Below are 26,065 nucleotides of genomic sequence, written 5' to 3' on the forward strand. Positions count from 1 at the left end.
GGCTGAGCCTGTCTGAACTGTCTGTGGGGACCTTCTCAGTCACACGAAATGTCACTGGTAATGAACAGGGACCAAAAAATCGCAATGCCTACCCAATTTTTAAATATGCAGCACAAAGAAAAATTACCGGACTTAGGCATTATTCTTTTTATGTTCCCAGCAATGAAAAGCATGCTGAGAAAAGTAATTATACAAAAATTACAAAACAGCAGAAATCAGAGAGTGCCACATTATTTCCATTTCATTGTCCTATTTGAGTGTGGAACTGGCTGAAAATTTTAAGAAAACAGCTTATGGTTTCAGACTGCTATTTTATTGCACACAAAGTGCAGTGTTTGATTAATAACTGCAATATTAGATTTAGGAAACAATGCTCCAAACTGATAAATTACCCATCTATGCCCCATATTTTTGAAGCATTTTGCCATACCAGGACTTTTTCAAAACAGCCTTTATGAACACGAATTGATGCACCTTTTTTCAATCAGCCATGCATTATCAAAACTCAGCTATAACAGCGAAAGCTAAAATAAAAACACGTCTATTGCCACAAGAAAAGAAATTTGGGATGATTTTCTTTTTGTAAATAGAAGCTCACAGATGAATACCCAAACCTTTTCAGAATCCTGGGCTCCCTAAAAATGCTAAGGGTTGTTTCTACAGTTCCACCATCAAGATCAGACAGTTTTAAGTATTTTCCCTGTATAAACACTTGTCTGCTTACAAGCCCATTGGTGAGCTGCTTGAACTGTATTGATTGATAGTCTATTCTGAATCGTGAACAGGCTACAAATGGCATAAAAACAAAGTCATTTCTAGCTTTAGAAATGCAGAAAACATGTTCAAAACCCCAAACAATTTCTACCACAGATTGTATAACACTACTGCTTAGCTGGAAATGTCCATCCACATCTGAACTTTATAGGAGCCATTTTTATATTCTCACAGTTGGAAAAGACAGCAAGAGGAAAAGCAGGAAAAAAAGAACAAATTAGAGAATGGTTTAGGAGACATAAATATTTCAGCTGTGTCCTGCACTGGTGTTCTGGGGGAGGAGGACCCAAGGTTCAAACTCTATTTTTCTGTGGGAGAAAATGATTGCTCTTTAAAAGGATTTTTGAACCCTGGGTCCCCAGGTGTCCACCATCCTTTAGCTGAAGTGACATTTCCGTGGCAGATGGTACAAATAGCCTGGCATGCTTTGTAGCTGTTGGATCACTACAGAAACAAATCTGCCAGATGGCTGGCATGTTCCTTGGCAGGAGCAGGGGCCCCTGACTGAAGGGGGGAGTGAGGCTGCCCAAAATGCAGCGACAGCATCTGAATATTCTTTGAAGCCCTTTTTGCTGCAGCTCTGGGCTGGGCTGGGTTCCTGCTGTCTAGGAAGGAGAGCTCCTGTCTGAGTGTGTGCCAGGGCTGCTGCTCTGCCTCTCCTGTCCCTGTCCCTGCCACTGTCATTGTCCCTGCTGCCACTGTCCCTGTCCCTGCCGCCAGGAGCCCCAGCACAGAGCTGGGAGCCCAGGCCCAAGGGGATGTCCCATGTCCCATCCAGCTGCAAACCCCTCAGGCAGCTCCCGGCCCTGCCCCACAGGGAACAAACACATCCACATAAATGGGCTCCTTCTCTCTCCCACCACAGGTGCACAGTGCACCAGGGGCTGCCCAGAGGTTTGTGCTGGGTGGAGGAAAGCCTGGAACTCTGCTCTGTGCACCAAGGAAGGAGAAGGACAGGAGCTCCCAAGGGCAGCTGCAGCAATGATCTGTTTGCATTCTATCTATCTATTTGCTACAGGGATTTCTTTCCCTACCTCGGGTTCCCCATCAGAAGGAAAAGCTTGATCAGAGCAAACCCTTCATGTCTGCACAGCCCCTGTGAGCCAGTGTGTGCTGGGAGATGGCACTGAGCAATCCCCAGCTCCTGTGAGTGTCACACACCAGTGTGTGCTGGGAGATGGCACTGAGCAATCCCCAATCTCAGCCCCTGTGAGTGTCCCACACCAGTGTGTGCTGGGAGAGGGCACTGAGCAATCCCCAATCTCAGCTCCTGGGAAGATGGCACTGAGCAATCCTCAGCCCCTGTGAATGTCACACACCAGTGTGTGCTGGGCACTGAGCAATCCCCAATCTCAGTCCCTGAGTGTCCCACACCAGTGTGTGCTGGGAGAGGGCACTGAGCAATCCCCAATCTCAGTCCCTGAGTGTCCCACACCAGTGTGTGCTGGGAGATGGCACTGAGCAATCCCCAATCTCAGTCCCACACCAGTGTGTGCTGGAAGGTGGCACTGAGCAATCCCCAATCTCAGTCCCACACCAGTGTGTGCTGGGCACTGAGCAATCCCCAATCTCACTGACCTGGCCAGAGCTGTCCAAGAGCTCCCTGCAATCTCCACCTTCTGATTGCCTGCTGACCTTAATTACACCCCTGACACTTCTCAAAGGCAGTCAAGGGTTGAACATGCTCCTTCAGGAACATTCTGCTCATCTGCAGTCCCATTTTACCTTCAATCAACTCATTTATTTGTTTAAACCACTTGATGACCACTGATCTCCAGAATTCAAAATAAATGTTATCATTCTCAAGTGAGGACCAGCAAGATAAACGAATGTCAGCAAGCAGGAATGTGGGCCAGGCTGATGCAGACACAACCCCAGAGTGATGGAACACAAACAGCTCCAGCCTGCCCTGTGCTCCAGCCCCTCAGCAGGCACCCGGCAGTGCCAGGCTGGCAGCTGAGCACCACATGGCCGGGAGCTCTCCAAGATGGTCACTTCAATCCTGAGATAAACTTGTTACAGCTGCTAATGCCACACCTCTGGAGGCTCTGAGCTGAGCTCATCAGCAGCATTGTGTGTGTCCTTCTTTCACAATCACCCTGGCTTCAGTGCCTTAGGGCTCCTGCTGAAACCAGGGTAAGATCTGGAGTGCTGTGCAGCTACATTTGCAATCTGAGCTCAGTTTTAACCAATTCACAGCCTTCAAAGCTCTCCCCATCCTGGTGCAGATCCCACAGACATCAGAGTGATGGTTCATTTTGCCACGTTTAAATTAATACCCCAGAATTTCAGATTTTCCTTTGCCACTACTCTCTTTCAATTCCTTTCTCTGAATATTGGAATAAAAATGATTTTTTGTCTCAGCAGATTTCAGCCTTTGGAGATTACCTCCAGCTGGCAGACAGTAGAACAGCGACTGAATTAACCTGACCTGTTCTGAGCAAAGATCAAGAAGGAAAATGGAGAACTCACAGCTTGTTCTCAAGAGCTTTCTGGCATTTCTGTGCTCCCTAGAAATCACACCCACCTGACAGTCTGTGCCACAAATGTCTGACAGTTCCTCAGCACCCCTCATCTCAACATCTCAAGTGTTCAAGAGACAGCAGCAGGAAGTGCAAGGTGCCCTTCAGTTTTGTTCCCACAAATGTCTCAGTGGAATAAAATGGAATCCATGTGGACACTGTAATTCCTCCCCAAGGCAGGTGCATCAATTAATAACACAGTTCTGCAGTGCTGAGGAACATAGCAGGGCATGGATGGGCACAAGAAAGGCACAGGAGGAGTTTGTGAAGGTGAGAGGGCAGCAGGAGCAGGGAGGGAGCTGGGGCAGGGCCACAGGGGCTGCCAGGGACTGGGTCCTGCTGCACTCTGCAGCTGGAAAAAGCCACATTTAACCAGTGAAGGAGCAAATTTAACCAATGAAGGAACAAATTTAACCTAATTTAACCAAAAAGCCACATTTAACCAATGAAGGAACAAATTTAACCAATGAAGGAACAAATTTAACCAAATTCAACCAAAAGCCACATTTAACCAATGAAGGAACAAATTTAACCAATGAAGGAACAAATTTAACCTAATTTAACCAAAAAGCCACATTCAACCAATGAAGGAACAAAGAGAAGGACTTAAGCAAGAAGATTCTTGCTGGAATTTAGCACAACTCAGGGACACCTCGGCTTTGGCTGGACCCTGACCCTGATTCCAGAGCTGGGGCTCAGGGACCCCTCGGCTTTGGGTGAACCCCTGAGGGTCCTGTGCACTCCAGCTGGGAACAGCAAACTCTAGAGAACTGCAAGGCCACATTAATGGGAAGCTCATGGCCTTTTTTTGTTTTTGAGCAGAAGGAAAATCGAAGTGAGGAGGAGCTGAGGGACTCAGAGCTCTGATCAGCCTGAGCTGCTCCCAGGAGCTCCTGGATTTCCCCAAGGGCTCTCCCTGGGGATGCTCTCCCAGCTCTGAGGCTGCTGCACAGGCACTGCTGTGTGCTGCATCTCTTTATCCCTGTCAGTATCCCCCTTTTTAGAGCTTTAATTGTTTTCTGTGCACCTGCCTGCCTTTCTGCAAGGGCTGGCAGAGCCGTGCACCCCTGGTTTTGCTGCATGAAAGGCTCTGAAGGTTCCCCTGCTCCCCTGAGAGCTGCTTGTGTCTGTACCCTGGGGAGAAAGGGAATGGCACTTTCCACAGGAGAAGGGAAGTCTAAAACACCCAGAGAATTCCCATGAAAAGTTAATTCCCCCTTTTTTTTTTTTCTGGTACCAAAATACAGCTTTTGATTAAAAAATCTACAGTTTTCAGGCAGTTCATGTCCAATTACTTATTTCCATTTTTTATGAAAAGCAGACCCTTTTGGGTAAGAATCTAATTTTTTCCAGAATCTAGAGAAAAATAAACATTCTGTCAAAAACGGTGTTCATACAAAAAAATGTGATCCATTTCAATTTGTTTGGCCACAGATGTATTATAGCTGTGTAAACAGAACTGTTCAAATGTGGCAGTTGCACACTCCCACCCTCTTTTACTTGCTTCATATTATCTGTGCACTTCCTTTATGAGAAGATGATTAAAACATACAAAAGTTCAAGATCAGATATAACATCACTGCAATAATGTCTTAGAGCATTTGTTCCAAGGGGTGATTTAAATGGGCCCTCTGAACCTCGGCTCATGAATTTCTGAACATGGTGAACAAACACAAGGATGTGCTCAAAACCCACAGCATTTTAACATTTGCTTAAGAGGGTTCCAAGGACACCTGGGAGAAGTTTCCAATTGTCATGTTGGTTCAGCAGGGTTTACTCAGCAACTGTTTTGGGAATTTGTGGCTGCTGGCACAGCTCGAAAGGCAGAAATTCTGTCTTGCCTGACTCATCTTCATGCCAATCACACAAGGAAGGTAACAGTTCTTTTCACTAGTTAGAAAAATTAGTACCAGAAGAAAATCCTAATGGTCCATTTAAAGGAAATGTCTTGGACAAAGGTTTGGGATGAGATTTTCCTTTTATCATAAAGGGGAAAACAAAGCTGTGGAAAAACATTCTGGTGGATGGAAATGCATCAGACCAAAATCTCAAGGAAAGAGAAACTATTGAAAAAGGAGCTATTACAGGACTGTGAGGCACTGGAAGGTCCATTCACATCCAGCCTTTCCCAGTTATGTGTTTCAGACCACATAAGGAAAACCCGATTCCAAAGAATTCTGTATGAAATATCTTTGATCTCTAATTACCAATATCACATGATACTAAAACTTATGGCAGCATCCCATTAATCATCACAATCCTAAATCTGTCTAGTTGAAAGCTGGGCCTTTCAGAACTATTCCCAGTGGAGAACCAACCAATCTTTCAGTGACATTTAATTGGTGCTGTCCTGTTTAATCCTGGCTAATTCCCTGAATGCTGCTCTTTAAACAGGGTTAATAATAGCACATTTCTCCCAAGACATTTCTGTCTCACAAGATGGGAGGTCTTGAGGCAAAGCTGCATTTTATTATCAGCCTGAAGAGTTCCTAGAAAAATTGTACTTGGAAACCAGATGGGGTCATTAGGTGCTTCACAAGCAATAAAGAGAATAATGGAGAGATAAAAACTGGATGGCCTGAGGAAGCCAACCCCCCTTCAAGTGGACAGACTGACACAAAGGGCTGGGGTATGAATTAACTAATTAAACTCTCTGGACAACACAACAGAAACAAGAAATAAACCCAAGCTGGGTACAAGTGCGCCCAGTTTCAGGCACTTAGGTGATGAGAGGATGTAACTGATGTATTTATGGTTCATTTCAGACAGAGTCACTGCCCTGCCGAGTCTCACCTTCAGAGGCACCACTTGCATCAGGATGGCGAAGTTGGTGAGGTGGTTGCACAGGCACACGGAGTAGTTGAGGTCCCCACTCTGCCTCACGCAGCCCTCGCTGGACCAGACGCCAGTTCCATTGCTGGGAGGCACAAAAACCAAACGTTACCCCTGCCAAAATGCACCTGCTGGGGGCTAATTTCACATGCCCCGTGCTGCACAGGAGATGGAAAGCTCTGGAATCAATCCCCCAGCACTGTGAGTGCCCTCTCAGCTCCATCATGGACACAGCAAAGGAAAATATTCACCAGGACCAAGCACAGATCAGGCCCCTCCATGAACATCTCTAGAGATCTGTTCCCAGTTTTATAATCAATGAATGGTAACTGCATTCACATTACATTTTGCATCTCATTTATGGCATTTCACCCAGACCCATTCTGAGAATGTAGTACCAGACAAGTCAATGATCCTGCACAAGCCCCAGCATCAGAGTGTGTTCTGTGCTGCCTGACCCTTGCCTGGTGTCACAGCCATCCTGTCACAGCAATTCAGGCTGAGAGCCCCAACTCCAGCCTCCCATCCCTGTCAGCTCTGTCCCTGCACCCAAGGGGCAGCTCCTGCCCCGTGTGGGGATGGCTGGGCAGGGTGTGGGGGCTGCTCTCAGCATCCTCAGGCACTTTGCTCTTTGCTTTTGAGCAGCGATCCTCATGAGCTTGCTTTGCCTGGGACAAGCCAGAATTGCCTGTGCCCTGCCAGCCTTGGGGTGGGGTGGGGACCCAGAACCTCAGGCAGCACAGGCCACGCACCCCACTCTCGGACAGGAAATATTTATCTCTTCTGTGTTTCTCTGGGTCCTGCAGATGGACTGAGGGACCTGTGCTCCCCTCAGTGCCTGCTTTAAAGGGAGGTATTACCTCATTCTCCTGCCCTTCAGGACCTCCTTGAGTTCTCAGAGAGACTCTGCTGTGGGGCAGAAACCAAATTAGCCACGGTGCACAGGGAATAAACCCATCCTGGCACAACGGGGCTCATCGGGAAGGACAGATTTCATAGCTGGGTTTGTATCCTCACAAAGCCTCCAGGGCCCCAGCCCCAGCGGAGAGCAATGCCCCAGCCACATTCATGGGCTTCATAAAACCTGCTTCTAATTGATCCTAATCTGTGAGTAACCATAACAACGAGGAACTGCCAACAGCTGGGGCAGCTCAGCACAGGTGAACAAAACTTCAGGAGAACAATTACTGTGACCTTCCCAGGTGCATGGTGCTCAGGAGGGATCACAGCATCCCACACCACTGCTGCAGCAATTAGGCTTGCGCTGTTACAGCTCAAAACCCGTTAAACCCATGAAATTAAAAATTCACCATTCGTATTCCTTCTCAATGAGTTCGCTAAGAGCCACGCATTTCAAAAGGAAAGAAATAAATGTATTCAATGCTAAAAAAAAGAAATAAAAAAATAAAAAGCTACTGCTTTTCCATAGCTCTTATTTTCTGAGTGAAACTCTTATTTTCTGAGTGAAATTCGAGGTGATATTTATTTCCCCTTAATTCTAATTTGCATTCAAGATGGATCATTGCATGATGTTTATCCGTTCCATGCATTGGCCAGAACTCCCAGCTCTGAAATACTGATTTCACAGGCTGCTGTGGCACAGAGCCAGTGAAAACAGAGGCTGTGCTGGAGCTTTGCCACCCTGGAACATCCGAGCAGGTGCCCAAGTGGACACACTCACAAAACGAGATAAGCAGGATTTGGATCAGGCTGCAACTCTGATCACAAAATGTTTCCAGTTCCCAATTACCACCCAACCCAGGGGCTGGGAATACCAGGTCTCCTATGGGTGGTAAGAAGAAACAATCAGATTGTGGCTTTTATAAGCCATTGGTTCCATTTCTTTAACCATTTCCATGAATGAAAGGAAGCAAGAAGAATATAGATAATACACAGCATCACAAAGTGTAATTTAATAAAACCAAGTTAAAGAATTTGAATTATGCAACATACCTATAATCCAGAAATGCACAGTAAAGATGAACTCTGTTGCTTTTATTTAGTGCTTGGCTGTATTGCCTGGGCGTCTGCAAGAGAAAAACAGAAACCCTGAAGGAGCATTTAAATAGGGCTAAATTCCAGTATTCAGCTATTTCACATTCTCATTGCTACAATAATTTCAGGAGACTGATTAGAGATTAACACACCAGAACTGGCAGCGAAATTGTTCAGTCCTCACATCTTCAACACAAGCTCCAAACATGCAAAGATGGTATTCAGTCTTAATTTTACACACTGGGATTAAACTTTTTCTGCTCTGAATGAGGAATCTGTGCTCCTTTAAGCAAACAGCAAACCAGGATCACTGTTGTACATAAGCACAAATACTTGTGTTCATTTCTGCAGGACTGGGACATCACTCCTCAGCCATGCTTGGCTTCTTTGGGTTCTGTTCACCGTTTGTTCTCACTGCGCAATAAAAATGTCGCATTTTACGATTAATAACTCTGAAATATGTGCACTACAATGATCAACTCCCAGACATTTTCTTTCCACAACAGCAATTATTTTAAAACATACATTCAAACTGAAAGAGCCATGCTGTAATTCAGGATTTTATTTTAGCACACCTCAGCATTATAATGACATAATTTCTATCTTCCATAAACAGGTTTAGCAACTAACTCAATCTCCTGTATTCCAGAAGCTTTGAGATCCCATTCTCCACTCCGTTACATGAGCTTGATGACAAAATTATTCAAATTATATTGGAGTGAAGTAACAGTTTGTTACAGACAAAATATGCAAACTAGAGGATTTCCAGTGTTTGTTCAACCCTTTCTAATACATAAATCCCTAAAGTCCACATTACGTGGGCCCTGCCTTATGGCAATTTTTTAATTACAAAAGTCTCCAACATAAAACAATCACTGGTGAATTAACAGCTCTCGGATTATTGCGACACAGCTCTGCTGTCAAGACCAAAGATAATCAAGTTCTGCTCTCTTTGTTTTAGGGAATGAAGAAAAATCCCCTCCACCTCATCCTGCTGAAACTCAACCAAGTACAAGAGGTTCCTGATGCAATTCTCCTTCTCCTCTCAGGAGTGTCAGGCACAAGGTAGCACAGCTCCCTCCTACCTGGAGATAACCAAGAATTCCTGCCTGGAGATAACCAAGAATTCCTGCCTGGAGATAACCAAGAATTCCTGCCCAGCCAGGGCCTGCAGGGCTCCTCCTGAGCGCCAGGCACCTCCCAGCTGTGCTGCAGATGAGGACATTCCCCGCTCAGCCCACCCCTCTGCACAGCATAAAGGGAATTCTCTCATCTCCCTGAGCACATCCTTGGCCCAGGCCTGCAGCTCCTGGCCTCAGCTCTTCCCCAGCCCTAGTCCCAGGATGGGGCTGCAGGGCAGGGGCTTTGTGAGAGAGGACTGTCCCTCCAGGACTGTCACTGTCACCCCAGGACTGTCCCTCCAGCACTGTCACTGTCACCCCAGCACTGTCACCCCAGGACTGTCACTGTCACATCAGGACTGTCATTGTCACCCCAGCACTGTCCCTCCAGCACTGTCACTGTCACCCCAGCACTGTCACTGTCCCTCCAGCACTGTCCCCCCAGCACTGTCATTGTCACCCCAGCACTGTCACTGTCCCCCCAGCACTGTCACTGTCCCCCCAGCACTGTCACTGAGCAGCAGCTGTGCTCAGTGATGTGACATCCACCATCTTCACCATCTCTCCTGAAGTGAGCAACCCAGAGAGTCTACAGCTGCCTTGTATTACAAATTATTTCATTTCTGTGACAGACAGAGGCTAAAAAACCCTAGAAAGGGAGAGAGAGAAAGATCTGCTGTAATGACAGCAAAGATGGAGCAATAACTGCCATTTCTGATCTGTAAGATTTCTCTAGATAAATCTGGATTCTAATACTCTAAATGGAAGGGGCACCTCAGGGTCAGGTTGGAAGGAGACATGGTACTGCACTCGTGCATCTTTTACCCAAATAAATCCCAGATGTATCTTTTACCCTCAATTACATTTCTCTGGCAAGGAACAAGTCCTTGTTTTTCTCCATCTTAACTCTAAACACAGATGTCACTCATTAGACAATGAACCACACCAAGCGAGGCTCTGACCTGTCCAGAGCTGTGTATGCACTCAGATGGAGAAAGAGTAAGTAAATAATAATAATGAAAAATAGATAAACAGATTAAAGAATGGCAAAGAAGGGTCTGTCCTAATTTGCCCTCTTATTTCTCCTAAAGAATCTGTCCGTGTTTTGTCACCCATTACATAATCTCCACAAGGCTTTCCAGTGCCATTTATGATAACTGCATAAAACACTCACCTTCTGAGGCTTCCCTGAAGTTCTGCAGCAGAACTGTCATTAGGACAGAGAGCCCCCAACACGTAAGAAACTGGCTGCAGAGGAATAAACTCCCTCTGATCTTCAACAGCTCTACTTCAAAGTGCTCTCTAATCTATGAAAAAGGAACTGACTGTACCTCAATATCGCCCTTTTAAAGTTAAACTGTGTGTGACAGCTTGGATGTGGCTTGGATCCCATAGAACTGAGGATATTGATTTAATGACATTGATAACAGAAAGCTTAAAATACAAGCAGGCCTTTACACTAAAAGATTAAGTCACTTGAGTGTTTATTAAAAGCCTGTGAAAGGACAGTTTATGAAGCTTTCAGGGGAGGGAAAGCAGCAGCACACTGAGTAATCCAGGATCTGTGCGTGTGCTCCCTGTAATCCAAATTATTCAAATCACTCCTTCTGCATGGAGAGGGCCACATGCAGCTGCTCCCAAAAGGAACTGCACTGAGAGAGGAAAAATCCCATTGAAAGAGGCACCAAAGCAGGGCAGAGTCAGTGCCTGCCTGGGAGCCTGTGCCCTGAGGAGGGACTGGTGGGACCCAGCTTGGGAGGGTTTTTCCTGCCTGAACAATTCTGTGTTGTCTGTCCGTGTGTCTGTCTGTCTACACACCTGAGGGTCCTTTCCAGCCTGAACAATTCTGTGTTGTCTGTCCGTGTCTACACACTTCTGTCTGTCTACACACCTGAGGGTCTGAGGGTCCTTTCCAGCCTGAATAACTCTGGGTTGTCTGTCCGTGTGTCTGTCTGTCTGTGTGCACACCCGAGGGTCTGAGGGTCTTTTCCAGTCTGAATAACTCTGTGCTTGTCTGTCTGTCTGTGCTCACACCTGAGGGTCTGAGGGTCCTTTCCAGCCTGAACAGTTCTGTGTTGTCTGTCTGTCTGTCTGTCTGTGCTCACACCCGAGGGTCTGAGTAACTCTGTGTTGTCCGTCTGTCTGTCTGTGCTGCCCCCACGGCTGCCAGCAGCGCCCAGGGCCCCAGGGCTGCTCCCAGGGATGTGCAGGGATGTGGGGGTGAGTCCAGCCCTCCTGGGAGCCAGGCACAAGCCATGCTGAGAGGAAGAGGAGGCCAGGAAAGGGGGGCGGAAAGGGCTGCAGGAAATGTCAGAACACGAGTGCAGAAGGAAAACAGGCAGCAGCTGCTGGGGGAAGGCTTGCCAAGGAAGAGGAGCCAGGCAGAGGGTGGGGTGAACCTTCACGAGATTCACTTGCCTCTCCTCTCCTCCCTGGATTCAAAAAGCAAATATTCAGGCACACAGAGGTGGCCACCAGGGGTGGAGGGTGGGCACCTTCCCTCTGCAGTGTGAAAGGGAGGCACCTTTGGGGCAGGGCTGCCACTGACCTAAACTCAGCAGCTCCAAGCCCAAGGAGCTGGGCTTCCTCTCATCCAAAGCAGTGGACAATTTACCCCATCAAGCTCAATTTGGAGCCCACTTGTCTTTGTTTCCTCACTTATGTGCATATGGTTCAAAACAAATTTTGATTCTGTTTTATGGATTAAATGAGAGACTAAAATGATGCATCTAAGGTAAGGATTTCCTGTCCTCACAGTGACATCCTGGCTGTTAGCGTGACCTATTCAGGTTCACACGGTTTATTGACTTTCCTTTCCACCTATTTCTCCTAATTGCCCAGAAGATTAAAGCTTTAGGGTACATTCATCTACTCAGTTACCTGGAAAAAGACAGACAGAAAGAAGAATCACCCCTGTCTGTGGTGGCTTTATTGGCTGTTTTCTTCCAAGCTCTGAGAAATCTGCATTGCAACAGATTTGGGGCTCAGATCTGCCAACTATTTTAATTTAGAGTCCATTTGACTGATTCACCCTAAGATGTAACTAGCATATGTAATGAAAAAAAAATGGCAAATTGCACAAAAAGGAATTTAGCTTATGAATAGGGAATTAGAGTGTGTTATGGACAAGAGCCAGACTTTCAGATGTTTCATTGTTGTGAACAGAGCTGTGCCAACACACACTTTCTGAAGCAATGAACACAACACTTTCCAACAGGAAAGTTTGCTGAATGTATTTCCTAATGGGACAATCATACAGTTAAAAAACCTGCATGAAATCACCAAGGGTGGGAAGCTGTGACAGACTGCAATATAAAAGTAAAAATGAGTGAAATATCAGAGGTTATAAAGTCATCTGAAATTGGAGAAGGTTGCCACATGGATTGGGTTTGATTATTCCTTTGCCTGAGGCTAAAAATAGTTGACATATCAATTTCCTGCAAAAATAGTGTTAATCAAATATTTCACCAATATCCTTCCCCAGTTCTCAGAGTTGTCTATTTAACAGCTGCTGTACTGGGCAAGCAGTGTGAGAACAGAAAAGTAATGAAAAGACCCATGAGCACCAGACTGAAAAATATCTTGGCTGCTCTACCAGATATCATTTCTATAAGAGAGAGGAAAAAGGAGGAGGGAATGGATGAGGGAATTGTCCTGCTGCTTTCTTTTTTAATTATGGCACACAGAAAAAAATAAAAAAATTACTGCTTTCAAATATGTAGAACATTGGAGCATCTTGCTATTTTTCTGCTACCAAGTCCACATCCATTTGAATAAAGATGCCATTTCCTGAGAGGATCCCATCTCTTTTAGAGCCCTGCACAGGGGCCGCATGCAGCAGCTGCCAGGGCAGGTGTGAGCAGGGGCAGGTGTCAGCGGGGGCTCTCAGCCCTGCCCTGCCACAGCCTCACCTGAGGCCTGTCCCTGGGAGCTCCAGCTGCTCCTGGTGCATCTCAGGTGCACCCCAGCACAGACCCTGCTCAAGGAGCAGCAGCTCTGCCTCTGTCCCTGGGTGCCCAGCAGCTCCCAACTGCTCAAGGAATGCTGGCAACAGACTGCAACCCTTGAGCTGCAATCATCAACTCCCTAACACACACACACAGCTCCAGGTGGCTTTTCTTTAATTTTCCAGCTACAGAATCCCCACCCCAGCAGAGAGGTTCCACCCTCTGGTTTCACTGAGCTCAGCATCAGGGGGCAGAGATGAGCGGAGCTCCAGGAGCCCTGAGCACAAACCTGCTCAGCCCCACATCCTGACCCATGTCCTCTGGGCTGTGCTTCCACACCTTGCTCAGCTCCAAAGACCTGAAATACCTTCCAGGGCATTTCCCTTTCTCTGCTCTTTGGGTTGTGTCTGTGGGTGAATGCTGGGCAGAGATGAGGGGCTGCAAGCCAAAACTCTTCCAGTTTGGAAGCCAGAACCATTTAAGATGCAGCACTGCAGAGCAAACCCATGGCAAACACCCACTGACTGCAGCCTGGATTAATAACACTCACAATATTGTTGTAAATCATGGTAATAAAGGGGAGCACAGAAAGGTTAAAAAATAGCTCCAGAAAGAAGCAGGTTCATTTTCATTAGAGATGCATGGAGCTGCCTTGAATGGGAGATGTGCACAAACAGAAACTGCAGGATAAGGACCTTTGAAATTCAATTTGGTGAGCAACTGGGTTACATCAGTAAATATTTGATGTTTAAAAAATTTAAATGCCAGTCAGGGAGAAGCAGAGCTCAGCGTGGCAGGCTTTCCTTGTGTAAGCACCAACAGACAGAACTGAACTGATGATCTGTGTGAAAAGCTGCCTTAGTGCTTAAGTGAAACATTTTTCATGTTCCTTAAAGCACAGCTCTATTCCAAAGAAAGAAGAGGTGAAAGTATTAGTATTGTCTCTCAAGAAATAGTCTCGTTTACATAATTAGCAGCATAGCAGTCAGAGAGTTTTGCTATGTCCTTACAGTTAAACAGTTATATCCATATGTAAGAGAAAAATTCTGTGTACAGAGCCATGTAAACGTGTATGGAGGGATGGAGTGAGGGCAGAGCTGAGCCAGTGACAGTGGGGCAGAGCCAGTCCAGAGGGAGAGCAGGGGAGCCCCAGGTCCCTTGCTGGGTGTTCTGGCCAGAGCTGATTGTGCAGGGCCAGAACCAGCAGAGCTGGGACCCTCCCAGCCCTGGCTCGGGGCACAGCCCAGGCAGCCACTGCTCTCCACAGTGATGAGCACAGTCTGGCTCCACAGAGATCCCATTTAATCCAGGGAATTACAGATGCACCTTATTCCACCCAGGTGCCCGTGTTGGGGCGGTTACTCATTGCCTAAAAGGCTTTATTCTGATTTAATGCAATGCACAGCCTGAGAGCAGGGCTCTGTGTCCACTCAGCTCAGAGCTCCAGAACATCCCACTGCACTGAACAGGAAACCCAATGGGATTGTCAGGGCTGGCTCAGAAAGAGTTTTTCAGACTGGCAAATGAAGAAAAGAAGGAAATCTCTTTTTTTCAATGGCAGATCCACCTGGAGATCACTGAGGGGCCCTAAACACAGACTAAACACAGACTCCCATGGGCCCTTCTCCCGTAACCAAGAGCTCATTTCTGTCTTTTATGCTCTGATCCCTTCTAGGACACCTGAGTTGAAGGGGTTAATCCTGGAGCATGGATTCAGCAAAGCTGAAGTCCCAAAGGCCCTGGTCCAGCCTGGCCCGTGCAGGAGGTGACTTTGGGAGGCTTTTCCTGCCAAGGCTGCCCCTGCAGCCGGGCTGTGCTGCCCCTGCAGCCGGGCTGTGCTGCCTCTGCCCCCAGGCTCCTTAAACACAATTCCCAGTGCAGGTAAAACCCACCTTGCTAAAGCTGCCTGTGCAAACCAGCCCTGCCAGGCTCTGCTCACACACACTGCCAGAACCTTACAGGAGTTTTGGGATAGATGAATCAAATAGCATTCAGCTTCCCCCACCTGCCCTACAAGCAGAATAATGCAATAGATTTTGTGATAATGCTGATACAAATCCAGGATAACTTTCCAAAACTGCTTAATGAAATAGACTATGGTGTCCTTTGTTAAGGTTCTTTGTTTTCTATTCTGTGCCTTTTTCTGCTACTCTGTGTTATTACATTAAAAACGTGTTGCCTTTCTAAAACAAGAAGCAGACATGCCTCAATGCACCTTTTCTAAATCTGCTCTGTTTTTCTTAACTCAGGTGAAAGCATTCCCAAAGGAAAACAACTGGCCTGAATGCTGTAGAAAAAGCCATTTATAAAAGGACACGTTCTCTAATCCAACAGAAGCATGATTAAAGAAGCAAATGAACCTTCCTCTCCCCCATTTACCTGTATTTTGACAAAGGCAGAAATGTCTCCCCATGCCACACAGCCCTGCAGGCCCAGCAGAGAGCTCAGGGCCAGAAACATTGTCCAGGTAATGGCAGCAGCTGTGACAGGGACCAGAGGCAGGCACAGACCAGAATCCCCTAAAGGGATGCACACAGGAGAGTCAGTTTTAAAAATATTTTTCCTATTAGGCAGTATTTCCACAATTCTCAGTTTCCAAAACAGTGCCTGGACTTTTCCTCCTGATGGCTTTTTATAACTTTTGTAAGAAGAGGAGCATTTGCATCAGACAGGAGCCACTCAGGACAGTCAGCACCTGAGCTGTGATTCCCAGTCCCTGCTGCTGGGGCAGAGCACTCAGGTGAGAAGGGAGAACCTGGGGCAGCTGAGCCCCAGCACCAGGGCTGGCAGCAGCCAGGTCTGACCCACACTCTCCTGCATTTCTGCTTTCACCGAGCCCAGGTGGAATGAAAGCCCACAGAACAGAGGCTTGCTGCCTGCTAACAGTGAGCTCCAGCGACAGCAAGAAGCTGTGCTGAATTCCAAAGCAGCACCAAGCTCAGAAAGCCAGCAGCAATGGCAAATCTCAGCGGCCCTCGTTGCTTTCTGTTGTGCTCACTTCTCTGCCAAGCCAGAAATGAAATCTGAGTTAGCAAACATCTGTTTCAGCAAGACTGAAAGTCATAATTAAGAAGAATCAATCCATATTCACTCTTATTTAGTATGGAGAAGGCTTTAGAGACCTTTTTGTCAATTTTTCACACAACAGGACACCGTGGTTATCCCGAGATACACTTCCAAGTGAAGAAACAGTACGTATGACCTTTTCTAAATGTATTTTTAAAAAGCACAAAGATGCCCTAATTTTCCTCCACAAAGACTGAACAGAATCTGAGCCCTCCTCTTTGAAGAGCACAAGGACTTTGACAGCCTGGAGCGGTGAAACATTAAAATTTCACTCACTCTGCATGATAATAAGAGCAATAATGAGCTGTTTATGGAATATTTGGGAATAGTGCATTCATCTTCTTCACAAATGCTGCAGCCCCCTGCCCTTCACCTCCAGGGACAAAGCTGCCTGCTGGGAACAGGAAACCCTGGGAGCAGGAGGGGTCGGATGCGGCCAAAACCCCGCAGGCAACGGGGACAGGAGCGGGGCAGAACGGGAGTGTCCCAGGAGCATCCTCGGAGCATCCTTGGAGCATCCCCGGAGCATCCCTGGAGCATCCCCGGAGCATCCTCAGAGCATCCCCGGAGCATCCCCGGAGCATCCTTGGAGCATCCTCAGAGCATCCCCAGAGCATCCTCGGAGCATCCCCGGAGCATCCCCGGAGCATCCTCGGAGCATCCTCGGAGCATCCCCGGAGCATCCCCGGAGCATCCTCGGAGCATCCCTGGAGCATCCTCGGAGCATCCCCGGAGCATCCTTGGAGCATCCTCGGAGCATCCTCGGAGCATCCCCGGAGCATCCCCGGAGCAGTGGTGCCGGAGGGGCCGGGGGTGCTCTGGGGATGCTCCAGGGACACTCTGGGGATGCTCCAGGGATGATCCAGGGGCACTGGGGATGCTCCAGGGATGCTCCTATTGAGAGGAACAGCAGATTTGTCTTTCCAAACAAGCTGTGGGTCTGCTGGTGGATAAAACCAGCACTGGGAGATAAAAGAAACCATGGGAAGGATCCCCTGATTGATGAATGGAAAAAGAGATTTGCCTTTACAAATAAACTTTAGGTTTGCTGATAAACAAAATTGGACATTGGAAGATGAAAGAAACAATGGGGAAGAAAAACTCCTAAATTTCGTAAGAATTAAAAATTTAAAGGGAGGGTTGTACATTAGAGAGGAATCTTTGGTATCAGGCATTTTGGGGAGTCTGTACCTCTCAGGTACCTCAGCCAATGGGGAAAGAGAGAAGGGAAATGTGGCCGGGAAATTGGGGTAAAAAGGAGGCTGCATCCTCCAAAAATTCCAGAGATCCCAGGGGAATGCCCCATGGCCTCTCCCTTCATTGGAATAAAGCCAGAAAGGGCTCCTCTGCCACCTTTTTGGACATAAACCTCTGGTGTTTGTGGATTCATTTTCCTGACACGGGGATGCTCCGGGGATGCTCCGAGGATGCTCAATCCTTTTGGGGTGTGTGTGCATGGGAGGGAGCAGAAAGGGGCCCTGGTGAGTGACACCAACACACTGACAGACCCGGGCTGTGCTCCTGGAGGAAAACACCTTTTGGCAGGAGGAAAGTCCTGCCAAAGGAGGAGGAGAAGGAAAAGGAGGAGAAGGAAAACAGCTCCTTTGGCTGTTGGAACCCCCTTGCTCGACTTTGGTCAGAGCTTGATCCCGTCTGCATTTCACGCCTCAGAAAGTCCCAAGGTTTTGTAGGATACTCAGCTGGTTTGCCCTCATCGCTCTGCAGGCTCATTCCCCTCCATACAGAGCAGCATGTTTGAAAGGGAGTTTTGAAGTCATGATTTAATGAAAGTTTTAGCAGGAGTTTTAATAGTTCACATCAGAAACGGAGTGCTTGGCTTAATGGCACAAATATTTACCACTCAGTAGTTTGCTGTGGCTGTATTTTTTTTAGGACTGGATTTATATGTTAGCATTTTCCATTCCCATTAAACCCTGGCTATGCAGACGTTGCCTGTGGAAGGCAGCGCCTCGCACTCTTTGTGAATTCCATGCACAGCCTTTGTTCTGTACTGACCCTTGCAGCCCCTCCATGCCCTGGCCAGCTGCTGACGGGCGTTTATCCTTCCCCTGCCCCACTGATGGCCCGGGAGTGGGCAGGACGGGCGCTCAATGGAGCGCTGCAGTGTAAATAATGGCAAATAAACACACAAGAAACATCCCAGAGCATGGGCGCTCCATGGGAGCGCTGCAGTGTAAATAATGACAAATAAACACACAAGAAACATCCTGGAGTGCTGCTGCTCACCACAGGGCCCAGCACAGCCAGCGCCCAGCCCCTCCACGATAAGGCTGCTGCAACCAGACTGGAAAATATTGCAAAATCTTTACTACGCTTGCTTAAGGACAAGATACTCGGGCCCGCTAGGTGAGATAAGGGAATGCTCATTTTGCGTGACCAAAAAGTCACTTGGATTCGGGACATTTGGTTTTATTCCCCAATTCGCTTTTCCCATGTGACTTTCCACAGGTTCTTTCCCATCTCTGTGTCTCACTTCCCATCATTATCCAGGAATTGAGTGGGAAATGGAGTAAAGTAATGGGCACACGCTGTGTGCCCTGCTGGGACGGGGAGCCCAGCCCGAGCTCCCACCTGAGCTCCCCCCGAGCTCTCACCTGAGCTCCCCCCTGAGCTCCCCCCTGAGCTCCCACCTGAGCTCCCCCTGAGCTCCCACCTGAGCTCCCCCCGAGCTCCCACCTGAGCTCTCACCTGAGCTCCCCCCTGAGCCCCCACCTGAGCTCCCCCCTGAGCTCTCACCTGAGCTCTCACCTGAGCTCTCACCTGAGCTCCCCCCTGAGCTCCCACCTGAGCTCCCCCCGAGCTCCCACCTGAGCTCTCACCTGAGCTCCCCCCTGAGCCCCCACCTGAGCTCCCCCCTGAGCTCTCACCTGAGCTCCCCCCTGAGCTCTCACCTGAGCTCCCCCCTGAGCTCTCACCTGAGCTCCCCCCTGAGCCCCCACCTGAGCTCTCACCTGAGCTCCCCCCTGAGCTCCCCCCTGAGCCCCCACCTGAGCTCTCACCTGAGCTCCCCCCTGAGCTCTCACCTGAGCTCCCCCCGAGCTCCCACCTGAGCTCTCACCTGAGCTCCCCCCGAGCTCTCACCTGAGCTCTCACCTGAGCTCCCCCCTGAGTTCCCACCTGAGCTCCCCCCTGAGCTCCCCCCTGAGCCGGGCATTTCCCAGAGAGCGAGGCCAGGAGCGTGCCCAGACCCAGGGCTGTCCCTGAGCCCCTGCCCGGCTGTGCCTGGGGACACACACACCCATCCCAGTGCTTCACCCGGCCAGTTCCAGCCGACAGAGCGAGAATGAGCCGAAAGCAGCCGGTTACCCCACAAACCCACACGTTTGCCATCGATTCAGGAAGTTACAGCTGCTGTCCTAAGCAGAGTCAATAAATAAAGAGGAGCCACGCAAGGGGGACGGGAGCAGGGCTGAGCTGTACAGACACAGCCCAGCTGGGGCTGCACTCCATCCTCATCCAGAGATAAAACCTCTCCTCTGTAATGCCCCAAGAGCTGTGAGGAGATGCAACACACCCTCTTGCAAGAATACTGCTGAGATCTTAGCACCTCATTAAGATACTACACCCTCCTGACCAGATCTTTCAATGGTTTCCATTACTGCTTTTTTTAAATTTATTTTTTCTTTCCGTTGTGGGAAAAAGCCCTCTCTTGAGAACATTTACATTTTTTTCCTCCGATGTGAATCTTTTCTCCCATTCCTGTGTATTTGCCAAACATGAGTTGTCTTTTAGTCTGCTGCATGAATGGGGATGAAATTCACGCAACTCTTTCGTGTCATTTTTCATTCACAGGAAGCATCAGGGTGCCAGAACTATTTGATGTGTGCATCAACCACATCCAACAAATTGAGAACCAGCCTGGAATTAGGCCTGGAGCATTAACTCCAGCTAGGGAGCTGAGCATGTGAGACTGAGCCCCGGAGCTGATGTTTCAGATGAGGGACGGGAGCCGGGGAAGCTGTGTGCACCTCCCCAGACAGAGCAGGGACAGAGATGTGAGTGCAGGGGCAGGAAAGCAGCCAGGCTGCTCCCCCTGCAGTGCCCAGCCCCGTGCCCATCCCTCCCAGCCAGAGGGGGGCAGAGCTGCCAGGGCAGGGGGCTCCCAGCAGCACAGCAAAGAGAGCCCTTTTGGGGATTTTCCTGAGATAACCAGGAGGGAGGCTTCAAAGGAGGAGCACATTCAACCTTTCAGACTTTAGTCAGGCTGCACTGACATCAGGCTGTGCCCAGCTGAAGGTCGGCATGGACATCACTGAAGGAGGAGTGGGCAGGGGGACCCAGCAACCCCACCGTGCCATGGGGGTGCAGGGATGGGGCAAACCCCAAACCCCTCCATGGGGATGGGGCAAACCCCAAATCCCTCCATGGGGATGGGGCAAACCCCAGATCCCTCCATGGGGATGGGGCAAACCCCAAATCCCTCCATGGGGATGGGGCAAACCCCAAAACCCCTCCGTGAGGATGGCAGGGATGGGACAAACCCTAAAACCCCTCCACAGGGACGGGAGCAAGCCCCCAAACCCCTCCACAGGGATGGGCTGGTTCATCAGCAGGTGACAGATGCCACACAAAGGCGTCTCCTGCCATGAAATGTGAATATTCCTCCATTTCTCAGCTCCCAGCCCTGCTGGCCCAGGGCTCAGTTTCTCCAAGGTTCCTGAAATCAGCACGGGTCCCTCTGGAAACTGATCTAATGGGCTGAGGAATGTGCACAGCAGAGCTTTGCAAAGCCTCCACACTCCCGTGCCTGTTACTCAGTGCAGCAATTTTAGATGGGCAAAGAATGAGACATCATTTTCTCCCTTCAAAGGCAGCACTGCTGGGCTCCTCTCCTTTCCTGCACTTCAGGGAAATGTCTCCTCATGCTAACCCGGGTTTTAAGGGAAAGGTCTCCTCATGCTAACCTGGGTTTTAAGGGAAATGCCTCCTCATGGTAACCTGGGTTTTAAGGGAAAGGTCTCCTCATGCTAACCTGGGTTTTAAGGGAAAGGTCTCCTCATGGTAAGCTTGGTTTTAAGCTCCTGGTCAGGATGCAGTGGCCAGGAGTTACATAAAATACATGAGTGTGGCGTTCCTGTGAGCTCCTGGGCACACCACCCTGTAAACCATCGGTGAATTTCCTTGACTTGCTTCTTCTTTAAGAAAAATGCATTACACAAATAGTGGAAATGCTTTTAGATCCAATAAAACCATAATTGTATGTAAACAGAAATGCCTGAGTGCACAATTCAATTGACTGGGAAAATTCTGCAGACTGTCAGAAAAGGTACAAACCAAAAATGCAAAGCCTCCAGCAGAGTGCTGCATGCCAGGGGCTCTGCAGGGCTCAGAGGAACCCTGAGCCCACAGGGAGCTGCCCTGACCCCAGTGGCACAAGGCACAGTGATCAGGGGTACCCAAAGCAGGGCAGCCCAGTTTTAGGAACATAAATTGGTTTCATTTTTAGGAGCACAGTGCCTCCCAGCATGGCAGGACTCTTCCAAGGTCAGCTGGGTGAGAGCTCGGGGTGTTTTATGCCACAGAGGTTGAAGATTTCTTTCTTTTGCTAAACACGCTATTTTTGGAACCACTCTTGCTTGTGCTCATGGGAACATTTCCAATGGGACAACACTTCCAATTAAGACCTCTTTATAAATAATAAGTGGCTGACAGCCCAGAAAATCAATGTATTTTTTAATGAAGAGATGATGGCTAACTGGTCACAGAGTGATACACAATCCAAATAAGTCAAGAGATTCCTTCCAACCATGACTTACAACTTGAGAACCTTTTTAGTACCCTCACAACCAAAAATGGCACGTGCTGAGCTGATCTACCCCGTGCTCACCCTAAGCACCATGCCCTGCTTGCCCAGAGTGACACAAAAGGTGCTGCATTCAAAAATGCCAGCTCCTTTCTTGCACAGACCAGAGGCTCTTGCACAAACTCTTGTGGCAAATAATTCAAACTCAAGGATTTCTAAGACTGGAGAAAGGGGCAAGGCAGCCTTCCCCAGAGGAGCGTTTGGATTCCCTGCAGCCCAGCCAAGCACAGGGGCACCCAGGCAACCCCTGGGTGTTTTTCCCTTTTTCCTGGAGCCCTGGCCTGCCCTGCACACAGAGGGCTCTGCTGCAGTCACAGCACACAGAAAGAACCCCCAAAATTCACCTGCAGGGACCACGCCACGGTGGGGACAGCCCAGGCATCAATCACCACTTCAAAGCTCCAGAGTGAAACTGCCCTGAGCATCAACACCAAGGAAAGAAATAGCATTTAAAGGCAATCTTCTGCTTTATGGCCAGCCTCTCATTGTGGTCTGCTCATGCTGCAGGGACTCGGAAAGCAGCAGAGAGGAGAGGAGAGAGGGGGAAGCTCAGCCCTGCCTTGCTCTGGGACTGAAAAAGCAGCAGAGGGGAGAGAGAGAGGAAAGCTCAGCCCTGCCTTGCTCTGGGACTGAAAAAGGAGCAGAGAGGAGAGAGGGGAAGCTCAGCCCTGCCTTGCTCTGGGACTGAAAAAGCAGCAGAGGGGAGAGAGGGGAAGCTCAGCCCTGCCTTGCTCTGGGACTGAAAAAGCAGCAGAGGGGAGAGAGAGGGGGAAGCTCAGCCCTGCCTTGCTCTGGGACTGAAAAAGGAGCAGAGAGGAGAGAGGGGAAGCTCAGCCCTGCCTTGCTCTGGGACTGAAAAAGCAGCAGAGGGGAGAGAGGGGAAGCTCAGCCCTGCCTTGCTCTGGGACTGAAAAAGCAGCAGAGAGGAGAGAGAGAGGAAAGCTCAGCCCTGCCTTGCTCTGGGACTGAAAAAGCAGCAGAGAGGACAGAGAAGGGGAAGCTCAGCCCTGCCTTGCTCTGGGACTCACATGAGGAGTCTCCCTCCTGCCTCAGAGCACTACAGAGAGAATGGCAAGAAATGAAAGGAAACAAAACTTTCAAAAGCAGCCAAATCCTGTCTGAAATGTTGTTTACCGACAGAATCATCCCTGCTGCCTCTCCAAACTGTGCTGTCCTCCCCTCTGGTGGTACCCAGCACATGCTGGGTTTATTTCCAGTAGGATGCACCCGGTGCACACAGCAGCTCAGGGGATGCTCCAAGCACTCCCACCAGGACTTCAGAAGCACAGTCAGGTCTCTTATTTCTTTTTTACACACTAATGCTTCATTTTTGTTTATTTCCCACCAGCAAAATATTGATCCAACACAGCTTTTTCTGGAGATTTGTTCCTACTGCTCTTTCCATGGTTTGCCTTGCCAAAATCCCCTGGTTCTTCCCCCATTCAACCCCAGCAGAGCAGGAGGAGCAGCAAAAGCCAAAGGCCACACACACCTGCTGAGGTGAGCCAGCTGTTCCTGGGATATTTCACCTCTCATGTCTCTGCTGAAAAGCAGCTGTTGACAATTGGCTCACTAGGGCAGCTCACTATGGCTTCTTCCATCCTCTTTAATCTCTTTATGTCCCACTGGAGCCACAGGGAGCTCCAGGGTGGGTTCAGCAGGGCCTGAGACTGGGCTCTAACATAAACCCTGTGTCTGCATGAACTTCCCTGGAGAAATCACGGAGTGATCAAAACATTGTCCCCTAACTTTGAACAGAAGTACTGCAACGTGTTCAAAGCATTTTGATGTTCCTCCTCTGGGTCATTTCCCTGCATTTCCAGGCTCTAATTTAATGAGGAATGTTAAATTGAGTCCTACCCTGTCTGTGCCAGAGGGCAGGGAGGTGGCTCAGCACAGCTCCAAGGATGCACATGGCATTTGTCTTCTGAACATTTCCTGAGTTTGATCTCTGATTTGGGTGGGAGGAGGATCACGGGCACCAAATTCACCTGAGCCAGGAGATCAGCCCTGCTGGGGCAAAGCCTTCCCCGGGTTTGCAGTAGGATGAAACACAAACAATGCTTTGGGGTTTCTTTGTTGTCTGCTGTATTTGGGGCTCTGGGTTTGGGTTTTTTAATTTTAGCACCCAACAGAGCCTGAAGCCAACAATGACATTTATTTATCTCCGTCCTAGTGATGTAAAGGTTCCTAAAGATCTTTTCATTTTATGAGAAAAAGAGAGGGAAGGGAAACAACTTCACTTTGAGATGGTTTTTAGTATTACAGCTTTTAACTTTGAGAACAACTTCAAGGCCATACTGAGACACCTAAAATACAGGGCCTCTAAAGAAAATGCTGACAGCCTATAAACTACAAAAGTTATGGAAAACCCCATAATAGTAATAATAATTTCTTTCATTTATATACAGTGATTTTTCTCCCAAAACATGCCTTAAACTGTAAGTCAAACAATCTCATCCACGGCAGTAAAAAGGACTAAAATAACTTGTATTGTAAGCCCCAGGCCAGCTGCTCCTCAGGACTTTGAGGAAAATTGAGTTCAAGCAAAAAGGAATTTTTGTGCTGCTCCCCTGGGCACCGCAGCCTCTGAAAACAGCCGGGCTCCTCATAGGGAGAGGGAACGCAGGGGAAGGAGGAAAGGAACAGCAATTTCTGCATCGAAACTTGGAGTGCAGGGGCTTCTCCAAGCCCTCTGTTCAGAGAGTGGCTTCAGAGCAAAAACAAAGCTGGAAGATCACACAGATGGGCAAACTGAAACATTATGGACCATTTCCCTTCCTGAGATAATTCACCACACTGCTTTGTGTCTGATCCAGGTGACCCAACTGCATTTCAATAGCTTGCCCCAAGTTACAGAAGTGGATTATGCCAGGCCCAGGAATGGGTTCAGATATCAAAGGCTTGGTCAGTGTAAAATTATCTTTCCACTTTGCCTTTGTGATCACAAGCACTCGCTTTATGCAGCTGCAGTTCACAAACACAGTGATCAAGGGAACCACAGAAGCCCTAATTGAGGGACCACGGGGCAGTAAAAGCACGGGGTAAATATATGAAAATGAGCTTCTTATGCAAAGAGATTCATCTTAACAGTCACCCTTACAGAAAGCAGATTCACACAGTCAGAACTGCTATTGTGAGCAAAAGCAATTTATACTTTAATTCAGCAACACCCCTAAAAGCTGCAGTTAAACGAATGAAAACAAGAGAATCCTGAGAGAGGAGCACCCACACTTTTGTTCTAGAGCTAGAGCAAAAGCAAAGAGCCTGGGAGGAGTTGCATGCTGAGCATTTCCAAAGGGATGAAGCCCCTGCAGTGCCAGAGCAGCAGAACCTCAGGGTTTGTGTCCCTGGGAGCTGCTGGGGACACAATTCTCTGGTGGCTCAGCCTGGTCCTGTTTGAAACCGGAGCAGCATGTCACAGGAAAGGGGAAAAGGCAGAGTGGCAGAAAGATGAACTCTACCAAAACCAGATAATTTCCAGTCTCTCTGCTTATTTTAGCCCTAGACAGCTCAGAAAGTGGAGGCACGCCTCCCAAAGTGCTTGGTTTGCCCAGAGCCCTCTGGCTCCTGGCACAGCTGCATCCTGTCCCTTCTCAGCTCCTGGGGGTGATGGGGTCTGCGAGGGCTCAGATTCACCCCAGGGCCTGCCCAGCCCCAGCCAGAAATGCCACATGAGAAGCTCTTCCCACAGCTTTAACTGCAGCTCCAACACAAACCAGCCCTTTGCACTGCTGGCTAACAACATCCTGTGCTGGATTTCACAGAAACACAGCAGCCCTTTGCTTCAGAGTTTGAGCAAGGGTTTACATTGTTTTCATTTTTATTAATTTTACTCCAATTTCTTATGCTCTTGCAGTGTCAGGACTGAAGAAATTGCCTTATTCCACAAAACCTTCAGGGGTTTCTGGAAGAAATTGCTTTAAACTTTACCCTTATAATTTAACTTGCTAGCCAAATCTTTTGCTTGCTTTAGAGTTTTCT

At 48.5% G+C, this 26,065-nt stretch overlaps 1 protein-coding gene across 1 annotated transcript in view; it reads right to left on the reverse strand.

Annotated features, from left to right (window-relative positions):
- ADGRD1 (adhesion G protein-coupled receptor D1) overlaps positions 1–26,065 on the reverse strand; it is a 121,442-nt gene that overhangs the window by 50,194 nt on the left and 45,183 nt on the right. Inside the window, exons 14-15 of the mRNA XM_077187894.1 lie at positions 8,082–8,155; positions 6,090–6,213 (exon numbers count right to left, since the gene is read on the reverse strand). Coding sequence (XP_077044009.1) covers positions 6,090–6,213; positions 8,082–8,155 — 198 coding nt within the window. The remainder of the gene's footprint in view (positions 1–6,089; positions 6,214–8,081; positions 8,156–26,065) is intronic.

This window comes from Agelaius phoeniceus, chromosome 18 (assembly GCF_051311805.1).
Source record: "Agelaius phoeniceus isolate bAgePho1 chromosome 18, bAgePho1.hap1, whole genome shotgun sequence".
Taxonomy (NCBI): domain Eukaryota; kingdom Metazoa; phylum Chordata; class Aves; order Passeriformes; family Icteridae; genus Agelaius; species Agelaius phoeniceus.